This window comes from Taudactylus pleione, unplaced genomic scaffold, assembly GCF_031769625.1.
Source record: "Taudactylus pleione unplaced genomic scaffold, aTauple2 ptg000009l, whole genome shotgun sequence".
Classification (NCBI taxonomy): domain Eukaryota; kingdom Metazoa; phylum Chordata; class Amphibia; order Anura; family Myobatrachidae; genus Taudactylus; species Taudactylus pleione.
This window is the reverse complement of record NW_028284412.1, coordinates 4,593,819-4,607,861: the sequence shown is the minus strand read 5'-3', so window position 1 is coordinate 4,607,861 and position 14,043 is coordinate 4,593,819. Positions and strand designations below refer to the sequence as shown.

At 43.5% G+C, this 14,043-nt stretch overlaps 1 protein-coding gene across 5 annotated transcripts in view; it reads left to right on the top strand.

Annotated features, from left to right (window-relative positions):
- Positions 1-3,006: 3,006 nt before the first annotated feature.
- Positions 3,007-14,043, top strand: part of LOC148542724 (diacylglycerol kinase delta-like) — a 200,947-nt gene continuing 189,910 nt past the window's right edge. For all 5 annotated transcript variants that reach the window (XM_088466936.1, XM_088466950.1, XM_088466938.1 and 2 more), the window contains exons 1-2: positions 3,007-3,197; positions 5,593-5,806. In XM_088466936.1, coding sequence (XP_088323062.1) covers positions 5,615-5,806 — 192 coding nt within the window. In that variant the 5' untranslated portion in view covers positions 3,007-3,197; positions 5,593-5,614. The remainder of the gene's footprint in view (positions 3,198-5,592; positions 5,807-14,043) is intronic.

Sequence of the window (14,043 nt, the reverse complement as noted above, 5' to 3'; positions counted from 1 at the left end):
CTGTAAAGTCTCAACATTTACCATTTGGAGACCATGCTTGGATACAAAGCTGTATGGCACACTGTCGCTGAATAGTAAAAAAATAAGACTTGTATGTAACAGGTGAGATGGCTCAAACCTCATCATGTCACAAAGGTTTAAAATAAAGGGAGAAAAGAAAGTGTCCTACCTCATCGGGCACACCCCTATAGATAAATGATCTTCAAATGATCTACACCTCGAATGTCCCCCTGGAACCTCTGGCCATTGGGTAAAGCGTCAACATATAGAGCAATCTACAGTATTGTGGCATGAGAAGTGCTATTATGGTGCAACAGCCCATGTGTAGTGTTGTATGCTGACACTTGTACTGTAGAATCACAAGCACCAACATGAACATGCAGGGCGGTTAAGAGTCGGCCCAAGCCCTGGGGAAGGGGGCATGGTCTAATTTCTGGAGGCGTGGCCACATCCCCTTAGAAAAAAAAAAAGGAAAAAAAACCTACCCGCAGAGGAGACTGCAGCAGCAGCAAGTAATCTTCCACTGCAGCTGGGCTGCTGGCAGGAAAGAGGGAGGGGGGCGGCGTTGGCCCTGGGTCCCCGCCGGGCCCCTCTAGCAAGCCTGGGCCCGGGTAATTAGTACCCGCTCCCCCACCTTTCTCTGCTCCTCTGTGTACATTTCAGCAAGTACATACCTGTTAAATTTGTGTAATAAATGTACACTCTAATTATTGCCCATTATGTAATTATAAATATTATTCCTTTATTAATCATGTAGTGATGTCTCAGTTATTAATAATGTAGTGCTGACCTCGTTACTAATAATGAATGCACAGTCATAATTATAAAGTAATGCTCCTGTTATTAGTAATGAAATATTGTCCCCATAGCTAATAAATAAATGTAATTGCCTGAATGGTACAGGAGACGGCTCCTGATTGGCTGCTAAGTTATTATCTAGTTGGGCTCAATGGTTTGCATTGTCTGCTTATCAGGAGCAGCTGTCCAGGGCTGTAACTAGGGCTGTGCAGGCGGTGCTGCCGGACAGAGGGCCTGATTCAAAGCCGCTCGTAAGCGGCCGCTCGTTCGCTTCGAGCGATGTTCGCACATCTGCGCATGCGTATGGGTCGTAATGCGCATGCGCCAACCAGTCATTGCGGTCGGAAATCGAGCGCTCGCAAAATAGCGAGTGCCTGCTGATTTGAGTGACAGAATGAGGCGTTTGTGGGTAGTAACAGGGGAAGGTGCTTGAAAACGGGGAGTGGTGATCTGAACGCAGGCGTGCCAAAAGGTCAAAATGGGCGTTTTAAGGGTGTGCATAATTAACAAAGCAGCGTCATCGACCACGTCACTTGGTTGTTTCTTAGCCTGAACTGTTCGCATGATTGCGGTAGGATAAACCTACCACAAGCACTGCGAGCAGTTCAGATGCCTTTCGATGTACTCGATTAATCTAATAAATAGCGGAGATGATGCAGGATGCGAGCGGCCAGGGGGCGTCTTTACAAAATAGCGAGCGCATGTTTCGTTCGCTCGCTCAGACATAGAGGCGTCAACAGACCGCAAAGAGCGAGCGCTCAATTTAAATAGCCGGCCCCTTTTTCTGAACGAGCGAGCGCAAATAGCGTCCGGCTCTGAATCAGGCCCAGAGAGCCCTGTGGACGACACCATCGCTCTGGGAAGCGCTGTTTTTATCAGTGATGGCAGTCCCCCTAGACAGCCCTGTTATACCAATGCAATTGTCCATTCCTTAGGGTTTTTCTTTTCTTCTTTTTCTTCACGGATTAAAATATTTCTATTGGTTATGCTAGATTTATAGTAAGTTCTTATTTTGGTGCCAGCATTTAATAATTAGTTATGGGGCCAATAATTTATTATTAAATCCGGGGCATTCCGGCTTAAAAAAAGGTATTATTACATTATTAGCCCCTTTGCTGTGAGTGGGAAGTGGGACTTGTTGTCCGCTCATAAGTCAAAACTGCAGACAAGTAAAAGAAAAAACAACTCACCCTCTCCCTGACACCCATTACCGGTGGGGTAGCGGGTACATTAGCAGGGATAACATCATACCTGTATGCGATAACATCACTAAGCTCATTGTACTACGGAAAAAGGGAATAATTTGTGTGGGCACTGCATAAAAAAATACTGATATCGATGTTGGAACTTGACCAGTGCCAACGTGGAAAAATAGGCTCAGCACAAAGGAGAAAGCACTCAGAAGCGAACAGGGTTAATAACTATATTATTGATCAGGTGAATTAATATATTGTTAATATGGGCTACAAAGGAAGACCAACAGTTTTGAATAGATAAAAATATACAAATAATAATAATAATACAAATATGTAAAAAAATGAAAGGGCAGGACATATGAATAGAGAGAAAACTTGTAGTGGGTAGGAAGCTATAAAAGAATTTAGGGAAAGATAGTGGAAGGAAGCAGTGGGAACGCAGTAAGACACCTGTAGACTTGGAAGTGATGGAGGAAAATAACAATATAATGGAGTGGTTATTATATTGAGTGAGGGAGGACAATCAGTATTGCCGCAAGAAAGATGGAGAAACAGAGACTGTCAGTCAGCAGAGGGGAGGTGACATGGCTGCTGTACACCACAGTGATTGACGCTTTGTTATTATAACAGGCAAGTGCATAGGAAACAAACAATACCGAGCATAAGAAAATACTGTGTCATGAAGGCAGAGAAGGGAAATACAAGGGGAAGTCAATGGTTTTCAGCATGTGTCAATACCCAACTGACTGCCGCAGGGCAGTGACGCTATAGTCTCCCTCCTCACCATGGTTATGGCAGGAGGCGAGGAGGACTGCATTGCCTAGATATGGGCTATGATAAATACGGTGCATAGATAGAGAGCACAGCATTCTGAGAGAAGCGCCGCCGTGTCACTGTGTGATGCTCTGACAGTACAGGGGAGGGGGAGCCGCCGCCGTGGTGTCACATCTCTATAGTTGAGCAATGCAGAGTCTCTTGCCTCAGTCAGGATGATGATGAGGAAGGAGGAGGCTGCTTTCTGCTGGGGGTGAGGGATGGAAATGGCTGCATGGGGTGGTCGACAGATAACCTGACGAGTGACCACCAATAGCAACAGGGCTGCTGTACATGGGAGCCGCTGCCATTCAGAAGGTGACTGCACCAGGGAACATCTGGATGCGGAAGGTTCCTCCTTCATAATGATTGTACACATTCTATAAACAGGTAGGTAGGTGTGTGTGCTATCTAATCCTCTCTCTCTCTAGCTTTATGTGTATATAAATATATATATGCTACTGGAGTGTTGTAAAAAAAATTCAGAATTAAATTCATAATAATTATGATTTAAATTCATTTTGTATTTTATATATATATTATACTAGCATAAAACGTTAAAGCTTCTAAACAAAATGTATATATATCTACCTGTCTGTCATTATCTATCTATCTATCTATCTATCTATCTATCTATCTATCATCTATCTATCTATCTATCTCATATCTACCTGTCTGTCATATCTATCTCTCTATCTATCTATCTATCTATCTATCTATCTATCTATCTATCTATCTATCTATCTATCTATCTATCCACCAAAAAGCAAATAATTCATATAGACTACGTGACATATTTGTCTAAAACATGTATTCAAGCAAGGAAAAACATAGACAATTGTTTTTATCATGTCAAATGTGTTCTCTCAGAGGTTAAATCTTGGATACAATATGGAAATGGGTAATTACTGTACTTTAAATTTTATGTTCACATTTTACTTTCTTTAAATCATTTTTATAAACTAGACGTATGGTACTGAGGGTTATCAGCTCTGCAGAAACACCTACACATCACCCCTTCTTAACTCCTGCCAAAAATGTCTACTGATAGGAGTTTTTGTCTCTGTGAGATGCTCGGATATTTTTTTCAGAGGGAAATGTCTCTGACCATTTTTTGGAGTAAAAACTTATCTTTCTCCTTTTGAGAAGCGCATCCTTAACTGGTTCAACTAGATGGAATCTATTGTATACAAGGTACACTTTACCCCTGACCTACATACTTAGAATTATTAATATTTATTTTTTTACTCCATTATAATTATCATGTTGAAGTAAATTGACATTAATGCAAAATTAAATATCACCAAATGTGTTTTTATTTGGCATTCTTGGTCTATGAAATAAAATTGCTCTTTTCGAAAGGTACCTGTTCATTGACAAAATGCCACATTGCAAAAATCATTTTGGCACATTGTGTTTTTCATAGTCTCTACTGATGCTGTGATTTTTGTCAACGCAGATATGCATCTCTTTTAAACCCAGTATGTTGCATCTCCCAAATGTTTCCAGCATACTTGCTGTTATATTAACATGTTTGTAAGCAACTGTTGCATTTATGTACACTGAAAATGTAAAACACACGTAGGTTCTCGCAGGTGTCAATCAACACAGAAAAGAGACAAAGATAACCCTACAGGCGTTAAAAATATTAACTAAACCAGCAGCTGTATGGAGGAGTGTTAGGCCTCCTATTTTGGCCATCGGGGATGTGCAAATTGAGCTAAAAACAAAAGAGAACAGTGCTATCTTGGTACATTATTTTTTTTTTTATAAATGGACTTCAAGTATAAAATATATGATATATTTTAATATTACATATTCAAACTTCAGACAATAAATGCAGTACACAGCATTATGCAGTGTATACGGTCGGTGTGATGTATCGTTCCATCGCTTCATCCCATCGCTGGGTACACACATCGTGTAGTGTGTACGTAGCCTTAAAGCAGGGATGGGGAACCTCAGGCCCAGGGGCCATATAAGGCCCGAGGAATTTGGTCTGGCCCGAGGAGCTTTTTTCTGCTAGACTCATCTGGCTAGCAGGGTGCCTACAATGGCACCCTGCAGCCAGAATCTATGCAGCAGTGCCGCCTGGAGCATCCCTAGGACGCTTCAGACTGTCACACCGCTGCCCTTACAGCTTCCCGGAGCATCCTCAGGATGCTCCGGGCATTGCTGTATACACTGGCTATTTTGGCTCTGCCACCATGTGAGGTTGCGTGGAGGGGGCGTGGCCTGCACCGGGCACGCAAATAATGTTATATATATCAAAATGGCCCTCGGCAGAAATAAGGTTCCCCACCCCTGCCTTCAAGAGATACTGCACCATATAATTCTGACTTTTCAACAGATTTTCCCTCATATTTGCTGCTTCTAGAAATTATTTTATATATTACATTTATTATTGTTCTGAAGTTTCTATATGTTATATTAAAATTTGTCATATATTTTATACTTGAAATCCGCAGAAAGAGTAATTTATACTTTTTTAATGCACTACCATAGCACTGTCAATCAGCACAGAACCTAGTGCCATATAACCTTGAACAGTCATTGTTGTCGCATATGCATAAAGTAATACAAATGGCTTCTTCTTGAATTAGAGCAGGGACACTTAAGAAACCATAAATACTTGTGCACGTAGAAATATATACATACTTTAGAGGATGCCTTTTTTGTATCACTATTTAATAAACAGTAAACAATTCTTATGTCACATTTAATAGATAATATAATGTAATTCTAATTTATAAAAGGCGTAACATTGATTTTTATTATATTATAGACAAAAACTAGATTCTCAAACCATGGCTCACAAGCTGTCTCCAGGTGATGTGTTTGAGAGACGGACCCGGGATTCAGTCTCCTCGCTTGACTCAGACAAACTGCCCACAACAGAGACTGCTGGAGAGGAATCTTCTGACAGTGAAGGAGAACAGGAGGGTATTTCCCACAAACTCATCCGCAAGGTTTCCACATCCGGACAGATTCGAAGTAAGGTAAGTAGGCTTGCTGAGCACTGTAAGCTGCAGCTTAATCATTCAGGGCAACATAGAAAAGGAAACTCACTCTTTGAAGGACTAAAGGTGCATTCATGCATACAAGTTTGCGTTATGTCGGCTGTAACGCATTGAAAACTGTGGGCTTTTTAATTCATTTTTAATAAGTGTACCGATGCAGTGATTATAACTAGAACTTTTTTGTTTTAAATGATTTTTGTGTTTCTAAAAACCCAATTTTGTTTTTTGCTGTGGAGCAAGTAAGATCATAAGACCAGGCAATGTACCTGCTTTAAAGAGTATTTTTTACTCAGAGATGAGCGGTTCGGTCTTGGCTCGGATCGTCCCGCCAAGTTTGGATCTCAGAACGAGGTAAAACCTAAATTTGTCAGTGAAAGATGGTGTTTTGCCTCGTTCTGAGCTCCAAACTTGGAGGGAAGATTTGAGCTAAAACTGAACTGCTCATCTTTACTTTTTAGTCAGATTTTGAACATGTTTAATGACTTACATATAGCTCAAAGCAACATGTACAACTGCCATAATATGTAGAATGATCTTTATATTGTACATTGGCCTTTAAGGATTGGTCCCTATATTGTACACAGACAACAAATTGTAGCCATCCTGGAATGTGTCTTTGCTTGTAGAGCAGGGGTTGGGAACCTTTTTTCTGCCGAGGGTCATTATAATATATGTAACATTATTTGCGGGCCTAGTTCAGACAATGTCCCCTCCGCGTGACGTCTCACGGGGGACGGGGCCACAATCGCCGGTGATTACAGCAATACCTGGAGCATCCTGAGGATGCTCCGGGGAGCTGTAAGGGCAGCAGTGAGACCGTCTGAAGCATCCTAAGAACGCTCCAGGTGGCACTGCTGCATAGATTCTGGCTGCAGTGTGCCATTGTAGGCACCCTGCTAGTCAAATGAGGCTAGCAGAAAAGACCAAATGATTCCAAGGGCCTTATAAGGCCCCAGGTCAGGAGGTTCCCCATTCCTGGTTTAAAGAGTGTATTTTACATGAACCGCCAGAGAACAGGCCTTAACATATGTACTCTTGTCCACCGAGGACTGGTCTAATGTGTATAGAGACTGCTGGATATTATGTATGAATAGTAATAACTAGAATAGTAAACAGGGCCCACTGGCAAGCAGAGGTGTTTTTTGGCCTTGGGTGCAAGATTTGTTACATATACCATAATTTTTCCTATGGCAGAGACACTAATCTGGCTGTAGTAAAACCCTAAAATCACTTTTCAGTTTAAAGCATTATACTTTTTAATGCATTGAGCAGCATAGATGTAAAGTTTATGTTTATGTCGCTATACTTCCAGAGGGCTGCATGCACCAATTCTACATCCACGCGTTGTTTGAAGCACATTCTCACATATAGTAAATGTTTCCTACTGAGAACCCAGTCGCTTCCTGAGTACAGACAGAGTCTCTGTGAGATCACACTTTCAGGGCTATGTTGGTGATGTCCTTCTTGGTATTTATCTACTGAAAACCCAAAGCAGCTCTCCCATAGTGCTGCTTGTGATAAAAATTGTTAGCATAGCGTTTGGATGTACGTAATTTCCAAGTGATGGTAATATACTGTATGCTATTGCAAAATGTAAAAATATAAAAAAATTATTTCTCTATAAGGGATACAAAATTTTTTTAAATAAATTTAAGAAACGAAATTTAAAAAAAATGTACATACTTACTTTATTATGACCCATACAGGGGCAATGACCAGCCGCCATTGTTACAGTTACATTTAAAGTATTTTTTATGAGTTCAATGAACTGTTTAAGGAGCAGATTCAATTAGCCATGTGTTCCATATTGTGAAGTCCCACATTAATATTCATATAATGGAATATTTTTTTACAATAAAATTGGAACAGCTTGCTCAGTTGAATTATAAACGTCAAGTGTCAGGCATTGTGTCAAGTCGCACGTTAATTCCGCAGTGTGCAAACTATGTGAAGCGCATGAAAGAGTAGGGAATTCATCCTGAACCACAAAAAAGTAGAGGAGGCTGCTACAAGGGATTACAGGGTTGAATTTTACAACTTTTAGTAATGAAGGATAAATAATAGGCAGCAAGGGCGAAGCTAGGATTTATTTCACACGGGGAACAGACTTGGCTAGGCAACCCCCCACCCCTCCATCTACCTAAACATGTTTATTCTTAAAGGTTATTCATCCTGACAAACCAGCAAACCTCCCCATATGCCCCTTACATAACCAACAGACCTTCGCACAGGCCCATCAGATCTCCCTACATATCAGAATGTTCACAAAAATCACCAGGACAGTAGTAACCTCACTGCTGTGTCCAATGTTCAAATAGTCTTCAATAAACTCTTCATGTTTGCTCAAACTGCTGCTGCATCCACTGCAGAGGAAACTGTTGAACTGGAGAAGGGAAAAAAAATTGTGAATGGTAACCAAGCCTCTTAAGCTTCCTCACATGCCCCCTTCATGCCTCTCGACCCACATGACATCAGCCACCTCACATGATCATCAGAACCTACCACATGCCTTCAGACTCCCCAAAACCTTAAGAAATCCCCAGATGACTCTTACATATCATTATATATTTTGACATGCCATCAAACCTCCTGTCATCAGAACCCCCACACATGCCATCACACCCAACACATGCTGTCAGAACCCCCAAACATGCCATCAGACACCACACATGTCATCAGATCCTCTCCACATGCCATTAGATCCACCTTCACATTCCATCAGATCCCCCACAAACATGCAATCAGATCGATCCCACATGTCATCAGATCCCCACATACCATCAAACCCCAACCTTATATCATCACAGACTACTTCCACATGCCATTAGTTGACAGTCTTCAGCAGATCACCTCTGATGAAATCACTCCCATGTGGCTACTCTGTTGCTGATCTCCAGAAATCAGAGAATTATGTGATGAGCTCTTCCAATAAGATCTCAGCACATGCTCAGCTGACTCCTTGTTTAGAATCTCATTGGAGTGCCTCAGGAGTGTGTGACAGATGCAGGTACCTCCCCTGCAGCTCTCAGAGTGTGTAACCACGTGTGTAACCACGTGTGGAGCCTGCTGCATTGAATAATGTAGCACCAGTGTACCTCAGTACCACACACATCCTCCCCCTTAATCACATAATGCAGATAGTAGTGTAATGGATTTTCAAATGTTCTAAGGTCTCAATTTTCCATGTGTTATGGTCATCTGCTGGAGGTGATGTTCATTGCAATACGGCCGTTTTCCGTAGAAAAATGGCTTATTGCGGCTAACTGAATTCCCCCCAATGTCTCAAATACAAAAAAAATTAATTAGGTAAATCTTGAAATGAACAGAGACAATAACTGGTTTTACCTGTTCCCTTTCATTTGTGCCCATGTGCCAGATATACTTGCTGCTAAACATCATTCGTTGGACCAATCTATGAGGGGAGGAGTAGGAGGAGAGGAGGCTGGTCTGGCAGTAGAGAGTCACTGCTAATTGTTGGTTGGTTCCTTTGAAGGGACCTACTACCAAAGCACAACTGAATCCAAGGCAGACATAGAGAAGACCTTCTTCCTCCACCTCCACTCCCCTGATTCTTGGGCTGTCACACAGAACGAGGATGCTGCCAGGCATTGTCGTTTTGGCCCCGCCCCACAGGACCCACCGGGCTTGGCTCTTGCCTAGGTTGCCTAACTGGTAATCAGGTTCTGCTACTGTAACAAAACACATCTAGAATTCTAAAGTCACCCTTAACTAAGTAGAGGGCTGGTGTTGCACATTAATTTCTTAGGTATTGATTAAGTGTGTGACACACAAATCCTGAAAGGTCTATACTCACTCTGTAATTTTGTGTCAAAGAAGACTACCTTGGTTGATGCTGTGTTCTTTTTTTAACATCAATAATTTGTATTCATTATTTATAAGCATATATGTAGATCCTGTATATTTTTAAAAAACTGAACAAGGCCCAGTCTCTGACGCTCTTGCAATCAGACCTCACTAGGTATTGTTTACAACCCTGAATAGGATTCGGAAGCAGCTTCTTCACAAGATTCCAGCCAGGACAAAAGCCTTATTGAAGAAATCAGAGCCACTTTTTAATGAAACATCCGTGAAAAAACCTCAAGGCAGAGGTCCTGGTGATTGGCTCTTACACAGACACTTTAGAGTGTTTGCATTCTTTATTTTTATATTGTTAACCTGATACCCATTAGCCAGGAATACCAGGATGAGCCCAATGCTGTTCTAGGTGTAGTGCTCGAATGTTTCTTACATAATAGGAAGATTTCCACCTACCCCAGGGCTAAGAGCATATTATCAACTCTAAACCTCCCTTGAAGCAGTAGCGCATCTGCAATGCGTGCAGAGTGTTCAGTGCACCAGCATCTTGACTTGTGGGTCTACCCTGCATCCATGCGGTGGGCATATTGCCACCTGTTGCGTTTTTCAGGCTGCAGAGGAACAGTTGGATTGATCCTATAATTTTTTTTTATCTTTACAGTGTTGATTTATGGTTGTTGGATTGATAAACTGGGAGCGCGGCATGCGGTGACCTCATCACCACATGGTCCAGGCTTATCATTGCCTAGGATGCTATACATGATCCGGTGCAAGGATCCATCTCTTCTACTGTCTGTGCAATAGAAGAGTTGGGAAGTGGAACACACAGTGCACAGCTTGTAACCAACTTGGGACTGGAATTTTAGTTATGCCAGTTAACCGAGCGTACAATTTGCATATTGGGTCTGTGCGTACCCGGAAAACTGACTGCACATTTATGCGTTTATCCAGTTTTACGTGACTATAGCACTTATGACTGTTTGCTAGTGGAGAGTCAGGACGGGAGGGAATGGTCATTCTAATATAGGCCGAGTACAGGGCATGTGCGCATAATTGCCGATAGATGCAGATCGGCACAAATAGGCATGTATATCTGTAAAGGCTGTAATAACTGGGGGCTGATGCTGATGGTCGCCAGCACTACATAACTGCTTCTGATTGACATACAGTATATATGCAGTGGCGTAAATTCATCCCAGTTGCCCAGAGGCGAATTATAATTTGGTGGCCCAGTCACAGCCGCTGACACTGTAATGCCGGACGTGTGCCCACTCACGATACACGTGATCTCCGGCAGTCGTAGGATTAATCGGGAACATCGAGAGCCATCGGAGCTGCTCGCAGCGCTTGTGATAGCCTTTTCCCACCACAACATCGCGAGCAGTCCAGGCTAAAATACAACCCAGTGACGTGTGTAATGACGCTACTTTGCTAATTATGCACACCCATTAAACGCCGTTCTGACGGTCGGGCACGCCTGCGTTCGCACATCCACACCCCCGTTTACAAGCACCTTCCCTTGTTACCACCCACAAACGGCACTGTCACTCAAAATAGCGGCCCGACTGCGGGCTACGGGCGAGCACTTTCCCATCGCAATGACTGGATCGCGCATGCACATTGCGACTCATATGCATGCACAGATTGCGAAAAATCGTTCAATGCGAGCGAGCGCAGCATAGCGTCTGGGTCTGACTCAGGTTAGAAGCGGCTGCCGGTAGGACATGGAACGGCCGGGACCCGGGTGACAATGGAGGAGGTGCCCCCTTCAGGGCAGGCGCCCGGTGGCAACTGACTCCATTTGTCTCCGGGAGTTCCGCCACTGTATATATGTTCTTTCTCTGTTGCTCATGTCCATATTATGTGTATGGGCGCATGGCTTACCGGTTTATTTGTTAGATTATTTAAGTTTATTGAAGCCTGATAGTGAATATGTATTTTGCAAGCAAAACAAATTATTAGAAACATAGGTGAAAGTGTATGGTTCTTATGACTGATGTAAACCGGTTGCATATGCTACCGGGGGTGACCTGCACGTATCTTACATTGTATGCGCTGAACTATCTCTGTCTGTGTTCAGATTTTGCTGCATCTTTGCGGTTGCACCGCCTTTATCACACTGTTTGTAAAAGTAGTCATCGCCACAAGGAGCACGCATTTGCACCAGCCCTGTACTGTGCAAGAGATCTGTCTGAAATCAGGTGGATCTTTGTGTACGGTCACCTCTGAACAGCCCACAATTCTGCCTACATGCCCAAGTCACACCCTTAGGACACCTATCCTATGTGAAAATGCCTAGTGTCCACCCAGTTATACACACACCAGCCCTAAGTGGAGATGCAACAGAGATGCTTATGACTCTGAATTTTAGCTGGTTTTATAGATTTGCATGATTTCAACATTGAAAGCCCATCTTGGTATGGGGTAGAGTCTTCTAAAAAAAAAAATGGGTAGCGGTCAGGTGACTTTCATACAATAGACCTAAGGACATTTGGGGGGGGATGTAGTCAGGAGCCGACGGTCTAAATGCCGACTGCCGGCTTCCCTACTGTCTAATCCCAGCAAAGGCACCCCCACGGGAGACTTATGTTTACGCTGCGGGGAAGGGGGGGTTAGGTTTAGGCACTTAGAGGGGGGTTAGGGTTTAGCACTTGGGGGGGGGGAGGTTGTTGGGATCTTCACTGGTGCCGGGCTTCCGCTGTCGGTAATACCTACTACACCCTTTGGGGGGGATGTAGTCAGATTACCGGCGGCCGGGATGCCGGCTGGCGGAATCCTGACAGTGCAAGCCCGACCCGGGACTAAAGATAGGCGCCTATCTTTTGCTCCACTCCAAAATCCTGACAGCCGCCATCAGGTTAGGTGATAGCCGCGGGGGGAGGGTTAGGGTTAGGCACTTCCGGGGGGAAGTTAGGGTTAGGCACCCCCCGGGATACTTATGTTTAGGCTGCGGGGAAGGGGGGGTTAGGTTTAGGCACTTAGAGGGGGGTTAGGGTTAGGCACTTGGGGGGGAGATTAGGGTTAGGCACCCCTAAAGGAGGGTTAGGGGGGGAATTAGGTTAGCGATACTCACCTAATTATGTTGGATCTTCACTGGTGCCGGGCTTCTGCTGTCGGTAATACCTACTACACCCTTTAGGGGGGATGCAGTCAGATTACCGGCGGCTGGGATGCTGGCTGGTGGAATCCTGACAGTGGAAGCCCGACCCGGGACTAAAGATAGGCGTCTATCTTTTGCCCCACTCCAAAATCCCGACAGCCGGCATCAGGTTAGGTGATAGCCGCGGGGCGAGGGTTAGGTTTAGGCACCCCTGGTGAGACTTAGGGTTAGGCACCCTCCCGGGGAGGTTTAGGATTAGGCTACAGGGAGGGGGGTTAGGGTTAGGCACCACCAGGGAAGGGGGGTTAGGGTTAGGCACCCCCCCCAGGAGGGTTAAGTTTAGGGTGCGGGAAGGGGGAGTTAGGGTTAGGCATCACCGAGGGGAGGTTAGGGTTAGGCACTAGGGGGGGAGGTTAGGGCTAGGCACCACTACGGGAGGGTTAGGAAGGGGAGAGGGGTAAGGATGGTATACTTTCCACCCCTGTCGGTATCTTCAGTTATTGGGTTGCCGATATCGGTATTTGAACCAGCGGCTGTTGAGCCGCCTCTATTTCATACAGATTCCGTTTGGGGCCTGGAATTAGTCCTGCCACCATGGAGCAGTAACAGTGTGCCCTCAGCCTAATATTGGAAGCTGCAACCTGGCAGTCCCATACTGAAACTTGACCTTTATGTGATACGTGATGGCATGAAATAGATAATTTTATGTGCTCTTTTTGGAGCTGGGAATTTACCTGGATTTGAGGAATATCTTTCCTGAGGCTCAAGTCATTTAGAGAATGCACATACTGTAGTAATATAGCCAACAAACAGTGAAAGAGGCTTGTTCCAAGAGCTGACACTCAGAATTTCTTTCATTTGTGTATTTTATCTTTAAAGAAAAAAAAAATCCTTAATTCTCCCGCCTGGTGAATGTTATGTAACCATCATGCTATGAACTATGTTTATGACAATTATAGTACTTTAATGACTCATCACTTTCATGATTATGCTCAATTTCTTCACATCACTCTTTGTCCTAGTAAACATGCCACTAAGATTAAATTACACATGATTCAAAATGTATACGGTGGGCATTTTGTCCCTTATCTTTTGTTAAGAGAACCCCCCACCCTTTAATTAATTAATACCAAACGGTGCTTTAATTATGGTATAATTGCGAGTGCAAATTTGTCTACATGTGCATGGCTTATATGGGTAAAATGACTGTCATATGTAACTGTCTATATCTTAAGTAAGTATATATTAAGTAAATATGTTTCTCAAGAGCAGTTACAAAAGAAGATAAATGTCTTAATTT